General features: G+C 36.2%; 1 protein-coding gene across 1 annotated transcript in view; it reads right to left on the minus strand.

Annotated features, from left to right (window-relative positions):
- Window positions 1-462: 462 nt before the first annotated feature.
- The window catches only part of LOC149807075 (thimet oligopeptidase-like), a 63319-nt gene continuing 42238 nt past the window's right edge, over window positions 463-21543 (minus strand). The window contains exons 12-17 of the mRNA XM_089961531.1: window positions 20130-20237; window positions 12960-13033; window positions 11553-11784; window positions 10258-10389; window positions 2428-2544; window positions 463-776 (exon numbers count right to left, since the gene is read on the minus strand). Of these exons, the coding sequence (XP_089817657.1) occupies window positions 681-776; window positions 2428-2544; window positions 10258-10389; window positions 11553-11784; window positions 12960-13033; window positions 20130-20237 (759 nt within the window). The 3' untranslated portion in view covers window positions 463-680. The remainder of the gene's footprint in view (window positions 777-2427; window positions 2545-10257; window positions 10390-11552; window positions 11785-12959; window positions 13034-20129; window positions 20238-21543) is intronic.

Raw genomic sequence — 21543 nt, forward strand, 5'->3', positions numbered from 1 at the left:
ATGCTTACTTCATGTCTGCTTTCACTGGCATTGTTTATCTTCTGCTGTACACGTGACTCTATTTATAGAAGTGGGTATTCTTAGAAAAGTAGTTCTCCTTACAGTTCATACAGAAATAAACAAAATTCATTTTGATCACGTGGTAACATTCTGACCAATGGAAATGTTACTTTCCTTTACCAGCTACTAGTGTTGCAATTATCAAGTTTTCATGCCATATTATTCTCTGATAAATATGGTTGAAATGTTTTGGGGGGAGGAGAATTTGAAAACAGCAATTGTTGACAGATGACAGATGCAGGACTATAAGTTCTCATGATCTTATGCTCAGCTTAAACTGCCATGGAGTGAAAAGATCGGAGTATAATTAACAGATGTGTTGTTTACAAATTTCATTTTGTCTTAAATCAGCTAAAACAAGCCTATCTCCCACAATTCTTGTAAAATGAAGAAGCAACATGCTTTTGTACCGTATGATATTCATTACTTTATTGGCTGCAAAAGTTTCTCAGACACGGAAAGAATCACAGGAAAAGAATCCTGATATTTACATCACCAATTCTGATTTGTATAAGATCCAAGATGACCGTTCCTTTTGTGAAATAAAAATGATTTTAAAAAAAAAAGCCCCAAGGAAACTGATAGAAAGTATTAATTTCTGTGGTCCCTTTATTTGTATTCTACAAATTGCTCCCCACCTTGAGGCCTTTACTGATGAGGAATGCATCTTGTTGAGGATCGCGTCCAAGGAAGTTTCTTAACATAACATCACCATCCTGAAATAAATGGTACAGCATTAGAAATGAATTGTGGTACAACATTAGAAATAAATCGTGGATGTATATACTGGAGTAAATTTGTACTACTTCATTAACTCATATTTATGTCCATCATGTTTGCATATGTTGTTGTTGTTGTTGTTGTTGTAGGGTTTAACGCCATTTTCAGCACAAGATAGGCTATACATGGCGGCCAGTATAATTGGTGGAGGAAGAACCCTGGAAAACCCAGGGAAGAACCACCGACCCACGAGATCATGTTTGCATATAAATAAGCAATTCATCTTATCTTCTTGATATTGATTGGTACTGAAGGTTACATCAGCACATAAAAGACCATCTTCTCTAGCCAAGGTTCCAATAACCCTATCTACACCTTGACATATCAAGCAGATATTTCTGTGCTTCAGGCCTGTGAATTTCATTGGATGCGGCCGTAAGCCACCGAATTCAATCAAAATTATGTTGTTCAAATTTGAACATGGTTCCCATGTGATTGAGACAAGGGGAGCACACAACTTAAATGGACTGATAAATAAGCAATTATCCCGTGCCGATCTGTGTTTACACAATGCCTTTCACTCAAATACACATGTAATGGTTCACCTCTGGTATATAGCCATACTTTTGATGTTAAACTTACAAAGTATCCTTTTTATGTCAACTGCCACCACCTTTTTGGCTGATGCACAATGCACCACAGTATTGGTTAGTTGGCATTATATACTAAGAGAAGCAACACATGAATCCAATAGACGTCGCTATGACAAAGCACCAATATAGCTGTTCCATCTGCCAAGGTGTAGACAGGGTTATAGGAACCCTGGCTAGCAAAGATGATAAAGGACTGTAAACTGCCAATGCAATGGAAATAATGTGTCATGTCCGGCGGCATACCACAGCAGCTAAGCCAGAATGGTCTGGTAGAAGTCGAATATGCTACCTATTGATTGAGAGTCTGGCATGTTAACCACTAAGCCACTGTTGCTACACACAGTTTTATGTGTAATGACTCTCTAAAGTATCTCTAAACTCTGTATTCATAAGAATAGTGATAATGATGATTTTTATTAAAAGTTTTATCACATGTCTGAAATTTTTCAACTCATTGTGGAGAAGCACCATGGTAAAGTCAGTTAGCCCAATCCAAAACTTACCTTGTCTAAATGAAGGTTTGGTTGTTATGTGTTTTACAACAGAGCAAAACAAGTAGGTATTTAATTGCTCAGGGAATTAAAAGAAAGTGTATTATCCAAGGATACACTATGGTAGTCATCATTAGCTGATCCAGTAGTAAGATTCAAACCTATACCTTTGTTTTTGCAAGTCTAGTGTGCTAACCATGGAGCCACTACAGATCCTGACCACATTAGTCATCTTACATGATACAAAGACGAGTGCACCAGACCTATTCTATATCAATAAGTCAACTGGGCATCTAACACAAGGGCCAAGAAGATCTGTTCCATGCTATTAGTTCCAATAAGGATGATGGAAACAATCAAGTCAGTGCCTTACTGGCAATTTACCTGATAATTCACCTGACTGTAGAACCCTGAAGGCCATGGCCCCTTTGGATTCATGTTAATGACAGGGTTAGACAACCCTGCTCTGATGAAAAAGCGAATAATGTGTGGGTATGGCTTACCAGAGATCCACCTGGCTGTAGTATATACCTCCTGTAGTCCATGCCTACTTTAGGATTCATGATTCCCTCCTTCAGGAAACGGGAGTAGAACATGTCCATACTAAACACCTCACTCCACTGAAACATATAGGTAAAACTTGCAAATCAAGTGGTACTAAAATGTGTAAATTTGCTATATTTTGTGGGGTACCAATTTTTTTGAATTTAGTTCTTGCTATAAAACAATTAACAAATAGATTAAATAAACTTTCATTCTTTCTTTGCTGGGCTCAAAACTAGCTTCAGAAAATTGGAAGAAGTGACTTCTCCCTCCAGAAACAAAAGGGATAAGTGTATTGTAAATATAGTTTTTATTCACAAATGGATATTTATTTAATAAAAATATCAATGCTCTACCCATATTTTAAAAGTAAAGACAACTGTGCTGCATATTTATTTAATGTTTGTTCAAAATCTGTTCCTATGTGTATTATTATTATAGTAATTATACATAATATGCTGTTAGTATTATTAATATAGTAATCATACTTTATTTGATGCATGTATTATTATGGTAATCATACTTGATTTGCTGTGTATTGTAATAGTAATCATACATAACTTGCTTTGTATTATAATAATCAGACATGATTTGCTGTGTATTATTATAGTAATCATACATAATTTGATGTGTGTATTATTATTATGGTATTGATGTGTATTATTATGGTATTTATACATGATTTGATGTGTGTTTATTATTATTACTTTGGTAATCATACCTGATTTGCTCTGTGTATTATTATTATTATTATTATTATTAATCATTCATGACTTGCTGTATTATTATTGCTATTATGGTAATCATACATGATTTGCTGTGTGTATTTTTATTATTATAGTAAGCATACATGATATGCAGTGTATTATTATTATTATAATAATCACACATGATATGCAGTGTGTATTATTATTATTATATCAATCATACATGATATGCAATGTGTATTATTATTATTATCATAGGAATCATAAATGATATGCAGTGTGTATTATTATTATTATAGCAATTGTACATGTTATGCAGTATTATTATTTTTATAGCATAAGGGTTCAATGTCATCTATGAGTCCTCTGGCATATGCAAAGCACACTTTTTCATTATTCTCAAATTATATATATATATATATATATATATATATATATATATATATATATATATATCATACAGTGTAGAAAATAGAAAACTTAAGTTCCTAATACCTGTGTTCAAATCTCCCAGAGTACAAATTAAATTCTCAACCCTGTATGATACCACCATTTATTTGTATTTATACAACTTCTGTTAGTATTATCAAGCATTCTCCTGTAGAACTGCACTGTTCTGTTCTGTTTATTGGATATTTGTAATCTTGTGGTGTGTGTGTGTGTGTGTGTTTGAGATTTTTTATTTTTAACATAGCTTTAACAATTTTCCAGTCATATTGATACGATGTCTGCAGTGTGGCAGTTTATAGTGGTCTAGCACTGGGGCATCATGCCATTCATGTCGCATCATGTCCCACCCAGTCATATTATCCTGACACCAGGCTGACCAGTCCTAACACTGACCTCTTAATGCTGAGTGCCAAGCGAGGCAGCTGCTAGTCCCATTTTGATAAGTCTTTGGTATGACTCAGTCGGGGTAAAAACCCGCTATCATATATATATATATATATATATATATATATATATATATATATATATATATATATATATATATGTTTGTGAAATATGTCTCTTCGTTAATACTAACCCAATCATAATATCTTAGGAGAATTACTGCTATTCCACATATCCAGCCATCCCAGATAAAACTTTTAGCTAAAAAGAGTTAATAGTGCATTCTGGCAGTGATCTTCCCTTGATATAGGGATTGATGTCAAAACCCATCAATATATCAGTTATTACTGGAGCACAAGGCATGCTTTCTATATGGATGTAACTGCGGGGGAGGGTGTATGTTTATTATGGCTGGGTAAGTAATAGTGAAGAAACATATTTTACTAGAAAAAATTAGCTTCTTTTTTAATATGTTACACAGTCATAATACCTTAGGAGAATAGGTAAGCAGTGCAGGGAAGCACATCCCCTTACCCTGGGGATGTCATCGCCAGTCCCCTAAGGTCTATGAGACAGCTTCTTGGTAACTGAGCTGGAGAAGACTCCATCTGTCGGGGAGAGGCTTCGAAAAAGGAAAGGTTCCCTCCTACAAATCCAGCAGAAGTCATGAAGCTACATCTTATGAAGCTGCTGAACAACTTGGAAAGGTAACCATGACTATAGGTCCCACCAGACTGAGTTGAGCCCTTTGGGATGAAAGATCTCTGAGGTAAAAACTGAAGAATGTGGACTCTGATCTCCATCCCATAGCATAGATAATGTCAGAGAACAGTTCTGGTCCAAGGCATTGCTTCTGGCAAGTGCTCTAACCTTGTTAGCTTAAATTCATCTGAGCTGGATATATTTCTTGATATGCATAGCGAATAACCCACTTAAACCAGGATGAACTGGTCTGTATGGTTATAGTGTCCTGTCCCCGTTTGAGATAAAAAAAATAGGCATGATCTCCCTCGACATAAAGGCTCTGTCTTTTTAAGATACCACTTCAAGGCTCATACTGGACCCTGCAGGTGGCCTTGAGTGAAAGTGTCCAGTAGACAATGATTTCAGTACAAAGGTCTGGTTACCAATGAACGGAAGCCTGCTAATGGTGATGAATATTGGAACTTTCAGAAGTTAAACTGACCCGTCTTGTCAGAACTGCATGTAAATTGGGTTCCCTAATAGGCCAAGTATTATACTGATTTTGCCTACCATTGCAAATGTGATAAGGAAGCAGGCCTTGTTTGTAAGGTGAGCCAAAGAATCCCTTGAAACTGGTTCAAATGGTGTTTTGTTCAGCCCAGCTAGTATCCATGATAGGTTCCATTTTGGGCACAGAGTCAATGTTTGTGGCCATGAAAATCAAAGTTGGAGAGAAGGTAGGGTAAGTCTTTGCTTTGTTTGATATCCACTCTTTCATGACAACGAAAGGTGTCAGCAATTGTGGAGTGGTAACCTTCGATTGTGTCTGGTGCCAACTTTTTCTCACTGAAGAGCCAGAGGTATCTATTTCAAGTAGAATGTGTTCTGTGTACAAATTTTCCAATTGCCTTTGTGCATTTTCAGATTGGAGGGTCCTCTTGCTTGAGTGATTCTTTCCACGACTCGTTAAGAGAACTGTTTACTTCTGAGGGTCTGTTGAATCTGGCGCAGACATGCTAGTTCAGTAGGTCTGGTTGGGTGTGAAAAAATTGCCACTGTGGTTGTTTGAGTAGATGAGGGAACTTCTTTATTTTCTATGGAATTTCCATTGTGAGATTGATGACATCGCTGATCTATAACTTCTCCTGAGTCATGCAATGAGGATGAGACGACACTTGGATTCTCTAGCTTTAGTATCATCTCTGGAATCAGAGGTGTTGGAGGATAGGCATATGCATCCTGGCCATTCCAATCTATGAATAGCAAATTGCCCTGGCTTTGGGATCTGGGACTGGTGTGATGAGAGTTGGAAGCTTGGTATTCCACTTTATTGCAAACAGGTCCACCAATGGTTGGTAGAATTGGGTGCAAATCTGAATGAAAAACTGAGAGATGGAGAGACCATTCTGTCTGAAGAAGCTGATTGTCCCAAAGAATCTATTATGTTTAGATGTCCAGGAATATGACAGACTTGGACGTGGATTTGTTGCTGATGACACCACTTTAGAAAGTCCCACACCAGTAAGCAAAGGACTGGGAACTTCGTTCCACCTTGCTGTTTGAGATAATTCACCACTTTAGAGTTGTCAGATAGGACGATTCCCTTTCTAGTAAAATATTCCTGCCACCAGTGAAAGGCTTCCAAAATGGCCTTGATCTTGAGGATATTGATATACAGATGCTGGTCCTGGGGAGACCACACTCCACTGGCTTCCCTAAAAGACGTTAGATGGTGTACGCACCAAGATTTCTGTACTTGCATCCTTACAGACTGGCGGTTGTACTTGCAGGGGTATACCCACTGTAAGCCAAGTTAGGTTGCTCCAAGTTAGCAGATGGTACCTCATATTTGTGCAAACAGGATGAGGTCGAACCAGTGGACAAATTTTTGGCCTCTTTGAGATAAAGGAATCATTTGTAACTGATGCAAATAAAGGAAACCTTGGATGATGAGGTCTGCTGCCACGCTGAGCAAGCTTAGAAGGCAAGGGAATGCCTGTGTTGAGAGAGATTCCATCAAGAGTAACAAAGCCACCATAATCCTGATTTTCAATGCCCGTTCCTCTGTTTACTTGAGTGTTGAATTCCATATTCAAATTGTTGAGACGGTACAAAGTAGGATTTTTGTCTGTGCTGGTAAAAACCAGCTTAAAAGCAGTGTAACTTGGATTGTTACATTGTGTTCAAATACATAACTCGCCTGTTGTTTTTGGAGGAGGTTGTCCAGGTAACATAATGTAGCAACCTTGGCGATGGTTTGGACATGAGCCATAACACGGTTCATCAAAATCAGTGAAGTCCAAGTGAAAGTACTCAGATTTATTAAGCTCTATCTTGTAGGCAAATCACAGGAACTTGCTGGAAGCTTTGTGAATCAGGATGTGAAGATATGCAAAATTTATGTCCATGCTGATTTTGAAGTCTCCCTCTTGAGTGGCATTCAAAATGCACTGTGGTGCTTCCATCAAGAATCAAGGAGTGTGAATGAATTGATTGAGGGCTCTTAGGTTGATGACAGGGCACAGACTCTGTTTGCCTTCGGGACCAAGAAAAGTCTGGAATAAAATCCCAGGGAATTTATGATTTTGAACAATTTCTACCACCCCTTTCTGACAATCATTACTTATTTCTTGCTGCTAGGTGGCGACTATGAATGGGTCTGTTGGAACGTTTGTAGCTGATGTGACTCTGGCCAGGTGTCTTTAAAAAGTGATGCAGAGTCCATTGGAAAACACTTGTCGGGTTCAATGATTCAAAGCCTTCCTACAACCAGGATCTGTGTGAAGAGAGGTGTGGAATCAATGTCATTTTCTGAGATGGAGGTGGTCATATAGAGAAACTTTGGCATAAGCAATCGCTACTTCTGTCTTTTGTCCACTTTAGTTTGTGAGGACCATGGCTGTTGACATGAGAAACTACAATAGGACAACTGGTCAGAAGTTTGTGCTTGGGTCATGTCCCTTGGTTCCTTAGTTAGTTTCCCGAAATGTCCCTGTATCACTGTTGTGGTTGAGGGGCAGGAAAATTTGGTTCCTTAGTGGCTTGCTTACATACTTTGTTGATGTGGCCATTAAAAAGTGATTAGAGAATAACAGCTGTGCTTGTAGCTTGGCCTTATGATGATCCGTATGGAAGGTGGCGAGCAGTGCATCTCATTTTGCCAACTGTAAATTTGCAGCTGCTGTGACAGCTCTCTGTTCAAGACCTGGACCATTTTAGAGACCAACTCCCATGCATGTACCATTTCCACCTGTTGAAAGATAGCCATTGATACCAAGCACAACAGAGAGCTAACAGATACTACACTGCAGTTCTGTATAGTTCTGTCATCCCCAAAGCTGCGATGTCCTGGTCAATGGTTGCAGTTTTCAAATGAAAGGCTGGTGTATGGCAATAGTAGAACCACTGATGAAAACTTGATGGAAGGAGTTTTGAGAGAAAGAGAGACACTTGATGCTTGGGTCTTGTAATTGATAATGTTAAACAGTTCAAAATGTCGGTGAATCTGTCCGACTGTGGAAGTAATTTGAAGTTGGATTTTTTTGTTTTGTGATAAGATCAACAGATGCTGGAGCTCTAATCCAGGTGGTTGACAAGGTAGGAGGGGAGAACAGAACTCCAGAGGCAAATGGCAGAAAAACTTCTTCAGTGGAATCTCTGAAGTTATAGTGAAATCAAGAAGTGAAAAAGAAGTCTGAGAACAACCATGGTCATCTTTGCTTGCATGAGGTGAGGTTGTTGCTTGATTGAAGGAGCTGGCAAAGAGTGTCAAGGTCTGTTGCTGACAAAACTTGTGGAGCTTCCTGAAGCAGAAATGTGATTTCCAATCTGTCACTGATTAAAAAGTCCCTTCTACTGTACCAAAGGTTGAGAGAATTAAGAAGTGGCAGATAAGCCCAGCATCATAAATGGAGAGTGCAGTTAGACTGGTCTCCATAAATGCCTGCATACAAGAGGATCAACAGACTTGATAACAGATTGATTTCATGAACTTATTGTGTCAAGGTCTTAACCCTGAAGGTCCCTTGCAGTAGGCATAGGCCAGTTAAAACAGAAATGGGCCATGCTAGTTTTCAGGACTCGTCTGAGTCGCAATGCTGGGATGGGTTATGGGATGTTCGATCCAAGTGTCCAGTCCATGTATCAGTGGACCAAAAGGATACTTTGTTCATTTGCTCGCTGTTTATCATCAAGAGTTGTAGAGTGTAGCCCTCAGGAGGCAAGGCCTAAAAGTATCGCTAGCAATGAGAATTCTTGGTGGTGGGGGGGTGACATAGGTGCTGGGACTGTCTCTGATTATGTAGATTTTTGGTGTTTTGTAACTGGAGAGCCCTTTGTTAATTTTTCTCCCATATCTGCCAAAACTTTCCACACTGAGAACATGTCAGCATGTAGGCTTATTGTATCTTTGTCCTTAGTTGTGCATTTCTGCATTTTCCCAATGGTTTAATCTGTAAGACAAATAGAGCAGAACATATAAAACTGTTGCAGCTCTGCAACTGTCTCTTATTATTAAACACAAAGATGGAGCAGTGCTATGCCTTAATAGCATTAACTGGAAAACAGCAGATGAATTTATATCACCATACTAGCTGTGAGGGGGTTCAAGGATGACCCATACAGGTAAATGCAATGAAGTGTGGTTTCTGGACACTACATGTATTAGCAGAGAAAATTCACCTGCATGTAGCTAGTCATTGCGTTTTTAAGAGTTTTCTATAGGTCTCAGGGACTTGCACCTTAACATAAGTAAAATTACAGCCCAAACTTATTTGTGAGGTTGCATAGGCTACCTGTGTAAAAGTACCTAAGTGCAATTAAATGCATAAAGGCAACAAAGCGTGGCTAAAATTGTAAAGGGCAGAACATTGTTGAGAGAGAGAAAGAAAGACATGTTAATATAGATGGAGTATACTTTCCTTGTGAAGTAAGAATTCCTCCAACTTGAATCAATATTTATTATTACTTCTGTCTTCTGATACTACATTAGTGAAATAATGTCATGTTAAAGAAGGCAAATTAAAACATGAATAACAATAAATGTATTCCCTTTGATAATTCCCATCATGTAGTACAGTACAATAAATGTATTGATAATTCCCATCCTTATGCCAAACTTTATAAGAACAAGACTGCAATTATTCAAAAAGTTTCATAGTAACTGATGAACGATAGGATTTGTCATCAATCCATTTATACATGAGGAGACCACTTTCATTTAACTTTCATCTAATTAAGTTGATTACTAAGCACTTTAAAAGGTTTTAAAAAAATTCACTTGAAAGAGCTTAATGTAACTGGTAGTGGAAGGATTCCTAATTTATCATGTAATGTATTTAGAAGATAATAGCAAATTCACATACTTTTTATGTTCCTGCATATATAATATTTTATTCATAAAATATTGTGAAACTATCAGTGCTATTCTTCCTTTTGGCAAATTAGAAGCATCTGTTCTATCTTCCTCTAACATTATATATACACAGAAAAGTCAACTAACAAATCTTCTATACCAAGATGTCTTGATTTTCAAATATAGTTTGATCTGCTTTTTAAGCAACTTACAAGATATCCATAATACTGAGCATCATAGCCTCCTGCAAGATGACCAAAAGAGGCAGCCATGTTGGTTCCAGGGACAGATGGAAAGCCCATGATCTCTTCCGATAACTTGGACAGTATTCTTGCTGTGTCAGCCTGTAGTGAATGAAAACAAAAGTCTCTCAGATGGACTGATGCTCTATGAACTAAAAAGAATTTCCAAGAATACATGTTAAGTCTTGTTTATTTTGTCCTTGAATTCCTTTTTAACTGCTTAGTACTGAAAAAAATCTTGATACTGTTGACAAACAAACCAAATTTGGCAGCAAAAATATTTTTTTACATTCTAGAATGAATACTGTTGCCTGCTACAGTCATTTGCAGTTTATGAAACTAAAAAATATATATCTTTCTGTTGCAAAATAAGTTTGTGACTTCTAAGTTTTTGACTGTTTCTCTGACGATGTGATGATATGTTTATTATAAACCACAAACAATTATTTCATAATAAAAAGATGAGCTTTAATTTTTTGTTCTTTCACTCTGATTTCACCCATCTACTCCCTTCACATGACTTTTTTAAGTGTCATCATCGCTGACAGCAAGGAATCTAAATCTGTTATCAGCCCATCCTTCATCACGAATGATGGTTATATGATTATTGTCTGTAAATCCGATACATTTTATGTAATACAGAAGCTGAATATTTAAATAAAATATTCACATTTTGCATTGGGATAAAGAAATATGTTCATCATCAGTGTGTAAATCCAATATAGCTTGTGTAACAAATAAAAATAAATTTATATTTTAAACATTCACAGGTGTTTTTTCATTTTATGTTAATTAGTATTTAAAACTTAGCCAAATCTTAAACACCCATAAGAACAACTTTTTTAAGAACTTCAGTACAAAATATTAACAAAATTCTATTTTCTTTGTTCCAGAAGAAAAAACATGAACTCTTTGATTGTACCCAGTGAATAATTGGCACTGTTTTTGAATAATAATTATTAAAGTAATCAAAATGTGCCACCTTTGTGATGCAAGTTTGATCTCTAGATCTGAAATAAAAATTATAAATACATAAGAAATCTAGAATTCTTTTCCAAAGGAGTATGTTGCATTCTATTTACACCAACATTTAAAAATGTTATGTGCTGCATGATGGCCTGAAAAGATTTATGCAAGTTTAAAAGTTAAAAATAATTAGTAGGTATACAAACAGTCATGTCAGCATGTTTGCAAAAAGTCATGTTAACATGATATTATGCCCAGTAAATCTACTGACCCAATGATGCATTTTTACAAAACCATACCTGAGCCTGTGTATGTATAGTTTGGTCAAATGTTCCGAGTAAGATCTGTCTCAAATTAAACATTCCTGCATTTGCGACCCGACTTTTCATTAAGTTATCCAATATCTCGTCTGGGATAGGAGTGCCATCTTTGAAATGTTCTGACATTCTTTTCAAAGGCTCTTTCTCCCAGCACCAGTTTTCTAACATCTGGGATGGTGCCTCCACAAAGTCACGCTCCACACTGGTACCACTGAAACAACAAATCTATCAATGAAGTGCAATTAACATATATGAAATCTATAAGTAAGGTGTGTGGTATTACTGATATACTGGTGTACTGCAGTGCCATATTCTGATGGTATGTATCATGATACATTTTCACTGTACTGGTACTCTGATAGTTTCCAACAGGAATTTATGGAAATTCCAGAGTAATTTATGGAAATCCCAGAGTAATTTTGTTACAACTGTAATGCTGTTAACCGCATGCTGTCATTTTTTGTGACAAAAAGTATTTTAAAAAATTACTATTATTTCATTTCTGCAAAAGATTTGTCTTTGTCACAAATTAATTTTGAATATTATAAATAATAATCACATATTCGACATGTGTCATCTATACTAACATGGTGGCCAAATGGGATGTTAAAATACTCAGGTCAAATCCAACTGTTCACTGTCAGATGTAAAAGAACAGAAAATGTCATCTTTTCATTTTTTACTAGCATGTGTTATGGTGTGAAGTACTTGCATTCTTTTGTATGACTTATCATCATAAGATTTTCATGAAAGCTGTTGTTTTCTATTTGAATTTTACATAATTTCTCAAGTCCTCAAAATATTTTCTCATTCGTTGAGCAAATGTATTTTATGTTTACTGGCCCTTTCTGATCAATATCTTGCTCAGGTGTTGGCATCCCACTCAAATGCAACTGACATACATGACACACCTATCAATGAAATGCAATTAATTCACATGACACACCTATTAATGAAATACGGTTAGCATACATGACACACCTATAAATGAAATGTGATTAATTTACATGAAACACCAATCAATGAAATGCAATTAATTTATATGACACACCAATCAATGAAATGCAATTAATTTACATGACACGCTTATCAATGAAATGCAATTCATTTACATGACACACCTATCAATGAACTGCAATTAATTTACATCACAAACTTATTAATGAAATGCAATTAATTTACATGACACACCTATCAATGAAATACAATTAAGTGACACACTTATCAATGAAACACAATTAATTTACATGACATACCTATCAATGAAATGCAGTTAACATATATGACCTTCAGTGGTTTGCTGAATACAAGAAATATGGTAACATATATCTCATATTAGTGATTTCATGACTGAAAAAAAATCTTGGAAACTCAGATATACCATACCTGAAGAGTGCAAAGTCCGCCTGTGCACAAATTTGATGCATCACATGACCAAACTCATGAAAGTACGTCTCCACCTAAGTGTAAATAAATGTACAAAGAACAAAATATAAAATCAAGGCAAAGTATATGAACATAAAAATTAAAAATACTGTATTTGACCTTTTTCAGATGAATCAATATAACTTGCCAGCATCAAGTTTTTATTGGAACATAATAGAAGATTTTGAATATAGCAATCCAATAATCAATAATCTTCTCAAATAACTTCAAAAGGTGCAAGAGGCCCAAGTGTGCCTCATATTGATTCACCTGGCTCACAAACCTTAACAGCTGACCATTTCACCAAGCAGACTTCAGTAATATTTAAGAAAACATGCTATGTAAATTATCTCACAAACTTCATATCATGTAGATTTGACCTATTTTACTACATCATGATTAAATTCTTTCAAATGATACAGTCAGAAAATCAGATGCATGTGTCATTAACATGTGCAGATCTCACTTATCAGAGACCTTATCTAAGACAATGGTAACATACACTTATTTACCATGATGTTCCAAATCTGACTGGAATTTGGTTTCCAAAATGTTAACAAGGTTTACCAATCAGACAAAAATTTACCTTGTTAATACATTTAGATTTTGCTATTAATCAAAACTCAAAAAAAAAAAACACTTTAATGTTAGTAATAGCCTACCTGTCACTATTATTATTAAGTGGAATTTGTCAGTAAGGGGCGTAGCTGATGTACCAGTACTTTGAGTGGAGTAAAATGTGGTCAAATAACTCACCTTCTAATACAAGCAGTCAACTGCAGTTACATTTGGCAGATTTCTGGGTTACAGACTGTGCAGTGACAATTGAACCCAGAGAGAAAATAAGCCTTCATAATACAGTAGTCCCCCTCTTGAACGACCCCCTGACCAGCGGCCACCCGCTCCTTACGGCCAGAATCCGCTGCCACCGACGAGTTTGTTTTCAAAAGTACCCTTCGCGAAAGGCCACCCGGCTAACACGAACAGCGGCCAGCATATTAGTGCAAAATTATAAAATTTACCCCTCACAAGCGGCCGCATTTTATTTGAATATGTATCCAGAACAAGTATTTTATTCATAATGTGTGTTAAGTAATCCGATTTCTGTTTCCCGATGTCAGGTTTTCGTTACTGAAAGAAGTGATGAGTAAAGTACATTTACCACTAAGGTTAATATTATATCATTTACGCCTCACGAGAAGCCAAATTTATTCCATAAAAACCGAGAAAGACTCAAATTTTAATCCATGCAAAAGGGTACGTACATGTAATCCAATTAGCCTTACTGCTGTGTTATAGTAAGAAGTCCGGTTTCGTCACTGATAATTGTTAAAATTACAATTATTGAACAGTGGTAACAGCTGAGAAGTTGCAGTATCGATGTACAATACCCAAGTCAGCAGGAAAATGGTTTGGTAGCCTTTATGGCTTCCCTAAGTAAGATGTTGAGATTGTTCACTTTGATAATCAGTGGCTATTACTACTGACAATAATTGTCAAAAAATTATGAATCCTAGCGGCCGCGAGGTCAAATCTGCGTGATGTTAACGGTACATATCGAAGCCGTTTTGGCTTCTCTCACTCAGTTTAAAAAAATGTATAAAAACAATAGGGTACCAGACTGCGACTAACGAATCACGTGACAAGATCACTTCCTTTAAAAAAACACGGCAATTTGTTTAGATGCATACAAAATTGTTTTATCAGTATTGTAGTTGGCAACATGAATAAATTACTGCAAAAAGATAAACATGTCATCGAGGAAAATAAAAATTCTCAGTTTAGAGGAGAATGTGAAAGTAATTCAACTGATTGGGGGGGGGGGGTCGTCGAGGATCCTTGCAGAAAACTAATGTCGGGAAGACTCCGATAAACAGTATTGTGAAAGATAATGAAACAATTCTGCAGAAGTGGAAAGGTGAAATGGACGGAGAAAGGAAGATTGTTTGAGCCAGGAGACGTTTGTATCCTGATTTGAATGACAAGAAAAAGCAAAAATTTTGTCAGTTGAATTGGGATATGACGACCGCAAGTAACGGATGGTTGCACAGATTTCAAGTACGACACAATATCAAAGTGTTCTTTCCTAAGTGGCGAATCGGCTGATGTTAATAATGAAGTTGTCGAAGATTGGAACAAAAGACTAAATGATATATGCAGGGAATATGACAGCAAGGATATTTTTAATGTGACGAGACTGGTTTGTTTTTTTAGACTGTTACCAACAAAGTGACAGATGATGTGAACTGTAACATAATTATAAAGACAGTTTTAAAACTTTATCAATGGTTATTCATAGCAATCTTTTGAAAATGATGACAAAGTTTGTTTTACATTTATTTCACATCATGCATGTGATTTTTTTAATTAAAATATTAAATATTTAAAATTAAATGTACTTGTGACTTTTTTTGTATGTATTTACTATTCACATTTGTCATCCCCCTCTAGAAAGGCCACCCACATTATAAGGCCACTTCCCTGCTGCATTAGGGGTGGCCTTATAAGAGGGGGACTACTGTATCATCTAAAGATGAAGGGTTGAAATATGCCCAGAAGTAACAATAGCTCAGACTTTGTGGATATTGATCTTCATAAACAATAAATCTCTTGTTGCACGAGATGCATAAACTCTTGATGATGAGCAAAATCAATAGAGAGATAGTAGATGCTGAAATATCATCTAAAACCCCTAATGGGAAGAAAAAGACAGCTAGACCTAGATTCAACATGTCTTGCAGACTTATACCCAGTATCTGGTCTGTCTGCATCCAGTGATAAGTGGCTGGTCAATGACCTGTCACTTATAATCAATCGTGATCTAAATTTGAGAGAACTTCCCTCAGAACTAGGACAGTTAGAAAGACAGCTATACCTCATGGGTTTGTGTAATTTACTCTTCCCCTGACCTCAGTAACTATGGAGATCTTGTCTGTGGGTCTGAGTCTCAGGCCCAGCCAATGTGGGAGTGTGAGAAAGCTTGCCAGTAGCTTCCTGTGGGTTGGTAGTTCTAACTGGGGTTTCCTGGGTTCTTTCTCCAACAGCTGTACTGGCCATCATGTATAATCTATCTTGTGCTGAGAGATGGTGTTAAACCCAAGACAACCAAAACAAACCTTGTGTATCACTTGTTATATTGCTATTTTTATATAGTTCTCTAGTTTAATTGCAAATAATTCATTTTAATTCCTAACGTGGGGGACCTGGGTGGCTGAGTGGTCTAAGGCACTTGCCAGTACTAATTACTGCCATTAACCAATGTATGATTGGATTTGAGTCATGGGTTCAGCCAGTATAGATATGTGAGAAAGCCTGCTGGTAGCTTACCGTGGGTCAGTGATTCTTCCCAGATTCTTCCTTTACTAAATAAACTGGCTGCTATGTACAGCCTATCATGTGCTGAAAAAATGGCATTAAACCCACAGCAAACAACCTAATGTGTATTTTTTGTAACATATATAAGTTGTTCTAATGAAACTTATGACTTCTGTCTATTTAAAATTACTATATGCAAGATTAAGAACTATACATAACCCCAAACCTGCGATTTTAAATAGTCCTCATCATAGATTTCTTGTTTTCCTGTAATACAAATCTGGAAATCAAATCCATGCACTGTACTATACATGGTTTCAATAAGAAATTACTAGAATTTAATCTCCTGATGTTCCCTAAGTCTTCTAAACAGTACATATAACTATTAAAAACCTTTATGATATGAATTTATCAAAACGTGACTCATTGGTAACAAGCTCAGCTACTTCATTAATATGCAAGAATAATGCTCACAATCTAATTTACCACATATTTTAATGATATAAGCTTATAATTGATCAAACAAGCTGATGCAAAATTACCTCATTAATATGCTAGGATGTCACTTATACTTGAACTCATATGAGAGCATGATGATACAAACTTACATAGCAAGTCTGATCAAAATCAGAAATATGACCTATAGAGTGTTCACAATCTCAGTCAGTCAGATATAAGATCACCTCATTATTTTGTGTGGATGTCACTAATAATCAAACTTATCCAAGATCATTATGATGCACACTTACAGATCAGGTCTGATTTACATCAGATCAGAAATAGGCCATTTGGAGTGTTCACAAGCTCAGCTAATCAGATGCAAGAGACCTCATTACTAAAAGAGGATGAAGCTCATAAACAAACTCCTCTGAGATTGTGATGATATAAGTTTACATACAAAGTCTGATTAAAATCTGACCCAAAATAGGGCATGTAATGAGATGCCAGATCACATGGACGTCACTCATAATCTGACTCATCCGAGACTGTAACAATATAAGCTTGCATGATGTCTTCAGTGTTTATAATAATAGACAGGCATTGACAAAGCAAGACAGACAATGGACACAGGTCCATAGATCCTGATGATATAAGCCTACTTGTCACATCTGATTAAATCTGGGACAGAAATAGTCTCTTGAGTGATAAGAAGCTTGGTCAGTCACATGTTAGATCACATCTCACGATGTCAAGCAGGAACCAAATAACAAGGATGTTTGATTCTTACATGAAATTTAAATATTTTAAACATAACTGACACCATGAAATGATATGCTTCAAGCCAGCTGGTACCATATATAACATGACTACTGATTTGTCTTAAACAGTTGAAACTTCAGAGGAGAAAATATTGTTTTGTAAAACCTCACCTTGTAGCAATTCCCAAACATCGGAACTCTACCCAAATATAATCGTATTTAAACAATATCACTGATTCTGTAAATGACCAAAGGAAATCTGAAGTCTGACCACTATACAATAAAGACATCTTTTCCCCAGCTCACTCAGTGGTCTCAATTTGGATGTATTACTATATTATAAATATTAATACATTGTACACTTTATAGGCATTTTAATGAAATGCCCCTCTGTCTCGAATAAGGAACAACTCTTTCTCTTTCTCATAAATTATTTTTGAGCCATAATTCATGAACAACACAAGTTAATGAAAGTACACATTAAGTCCTGTGTTATTGAAAGTAAGTGAAACATACAAATAATATACACCAGTCCGGTGTTATTGAAAGTAAGTGAAACATACAATAATATACACCAGTCCAGTGTTGCGTTATTGAAAGTAAGTGAAACTTACAATATACACCAGTCCAGTGTTATTGAAAGTAAGTGAATTATTTGGCATACCAGTCCAATTTAATTCAAAGTAAGTGAACCATACCAATCCGGTATTAGCAAGTAAGTGAACCATATGCGGCAACTGTCCCATATAATTAAAAGTATGTGAATCATACAATATACACCAGTTCTGTCTTATTGAAAATAAGGGAACCATACATTAAACCTGTCCCATGTAACTGAATGTAAGTGATCCATAAAATATACACGTCCTATGTAACTGAAAGTATGTGCACCATACAATGTACACATGTCCCATGTGACTGAAAATATGTGACCGATACAATATAGACCTGTCCCACATTAATGAAAGTATATGAACCATATAATATACACCTGTCCCACATTACTGAAAGTATGTGAACCATACAACATACACCTGTCCCAATTTACTGAAAGTAAGTGAAAATACAATATACACCTGTCCCACATTACTGAAAGTAAGTGAACATACAATATACACCTGTCCCACATTAATGAAAGTAAGGGAACCATTTAATACACCTGTTTCACATTAATGAAACTATGTGAACCATACAATATATACCTGTCCCACATCACTGAAAGTATGTGAACCATATAATATACACCTGTCCCACATTACTGAAAGTATTTGAACCATACAATATACATCTGTCCCACATTCTTGAAAGTACGTGAACCATAAAAACTACACCTGGCCCACATTATTGAAAGCATGTGAACCATACAATATACAACTCTCCCACATTATTGAAAGCAATATAGACCTGTCCCATGTAACTGAAATTAAGTGATCCATCTATACAATATATAAATCTATCCCACATTACTGAAAGTATGTGGTCTACCAAAAAGTAGGGCTTAAATGTACATCAGCATAACACTGGCTATATGATGCAAAAAATGTTAATCTAAAAATGCAAATATAAAAATTTGTGCAAAAACAAATCAAGGAAGATAAAGCCTTCAAAATAAATGCAAACATGAAGTACTAAAAGATAAAAGTTAAAATGTTAGAAATCTGTGAAAGAATTATCAAATAAAAGATAAAAATGTAAAGATCGTAAACAGACAACAAAAAAGATTTTAAACAGACGACAAAAAAAAAGTATTGTTCAGAAACCTTTTTTCTGATTTGGGTAATAGACACAATCACTATTACTCTCCTGACTCCAACATCAACGGGCTTCTTCTTATTACCAAAGTGCAGTACATCAACAAACTTGGATAAAAATATGCAGTCTAGCACTAAAGTTTATGTGCAGAAATCCTTTCTCTGATCTGAGCAATAGTGACCTTTATCTCTGCACTCAATAGGCTTATTCTTTCCACCAAGAAAGAGTCATCCACAAAATCTGGTCCAGGCCTTTGGTTTAGTACTAAAGTTATTGTCTGGAAACCATTTTTCTTCTTTCAGTCACACTGACCTAGACCTTTGACCTTTTCAACCCCAAATCCCATATCAACAGCTTCTTTAATTCTGCACTTGGAAACCATTCACAAAATTTGGTCAAGGCCCATAATCTAGAGCTTAAGATTTTGTGAGGAAACCAAACTGCATGTATGGACAGACAAACACATGGATGGACAGACAAACTCATAATGGACAGACAAACAACACTATAGCATTATATGCTTCACTCTAATATCAGCAGGTAAAAAGAGTTCTCCATTTTCCAGGCCAAAGAAGATTACATAAAAAGGGGTGGTCAAATAACAAATGCAAGCCTTAATAGTACTTTGGAATGTTTGACAATATAAACAGTCTCATTCTGGTCTTGTCTTGTTCCATTTGTTTTGTTTTCATCTAAATTTGTGATGAACAGTTTTGTAGAAAGCAAAGAATGGTTGTATACATGCGAAAATGTGACAAATGGATGAGGAGACCCAAATAAGAAAGGAGACAAAGGCAAATAAAACAAAGAGGCAGAAGGCAAAGAAACCATGGGAAGAAAAATAAAACTGAACTAATTAATATACCTCATTATGCTGTAATAGTGATGGATGGTCAGCAGTTGGCTTGGTGAAGTTAGCAACCATGGCTGCCACAGCAATTTGCCTAGTACCATCTGACAGCAAACATCCAGGCTGAAAAGAACATAACAAGATATTAGTGATGGGTGCATTGTAAAGAACATCATTACAAGTTACAAAGCAGGGCCTTAAAGGGTTAAAATCACTGAAGTTTACTCAGCTGGGCCTTAAAGGAAAACAATCACTACAATGTACTCTGCAGGGCCTTAAAGGCCATCAATCACTATTTACTTAGAAGTGCCTGAAAGGAATCAGTCACTACAATTTACTCAGTAGGGTCTGAAAGGAATCAATTATTACAATTTACTCAGTAGGGCCTGAAAGGAATCAATCATTACAATTTACTAAGCAGGGCCTTAAAGACCATCAATCACTACAACTTAGTAGGGCCTGAAAGGAATCAAACACTATAATTTACTCAGTAGGGCCTGAAAGGAATCAATTGCTACAATTTACACTAGAGTCTGAAAGGAATCAATCACTACAATTTAGTCAGTAGGGCCTGAAAGAATTCAATCATTACAATTTATTAAGCAGGGCCTTAAAGGCCATGAATCACTACAACTTAGTAGGGCCTGAAAAGAATCAATCACTACAACTTACTCAGTATGGCCTGAAATGAATCAATCTTTACAATTTAATCAGTAGGGCTTGAAAGGAATCATTCACTACAATTTACTCAGTAGGGTCTGAAAGGAATCAATCATTACAATTTACTAAGCAGGGCCTTAAAGGCCATCAATCACTACAACTTACTCAGTAGGGCCTGAAATGAATCAATCACTGCAATTTACTGAGCAGGGCATGAATGGGCACCAATCACTACAATTTATTCAGCTGGGCTTTAAATGCTACCAATCACTACAATTTACTCAGTAGAGCCTGAAAGGAAACAATCACTACAATTTACTCAGTAGGGCCTGAAAGGAATCAATTATTAAAGGGTTAAAATCACTTAAGTTTGCTCAGCAGGGCCTTTAAGGAAAACAATCACTACAATGTACTCTGCAGGGCCTTAAAAGCCATCAATCACTACAATTTACTCAGTAGAGCCTGAAAGGAAACAATCACTACAATTTACTCAGTAGGGCCTGAAAGGAATCAATTATTACAATTTACTCAGTAGGACCTGAAAGGAAACAATCACTACAATTTACTAAGCAGGGACTTAAAGGGTATCAATCACTAAAGTTTACTCAGCAAAGCTTCAAAGGAAATCAATCACTACAATTTACTCAGCAGGGCCCTAAAGGGCATCAATCACTGCAATTTACTTAGTAGGGCCTTAAAGGGCATCCATCACTACAATTTACTCAGCAAGGCCTGAAAGGGCATCAATCACTGCAATTTACTCAGCTGG

Source organism: Sinohyriopsis cumingii, chromosome 1 (assembly GCF_028554795.1).
Source record: "Sinohyriopsis cumingii isolate HCF-2022 chromosome 1, ASM2855479v2, whole genome shotgun sequence".
Taxonomy (NCBI): domain Eukaryota; kingdom Metazoa; phylum Mollusca; class Bivalvia; order Unionida; family Unionidae; genus Sinohyriopsis; species Sinohyriopsis cumingii.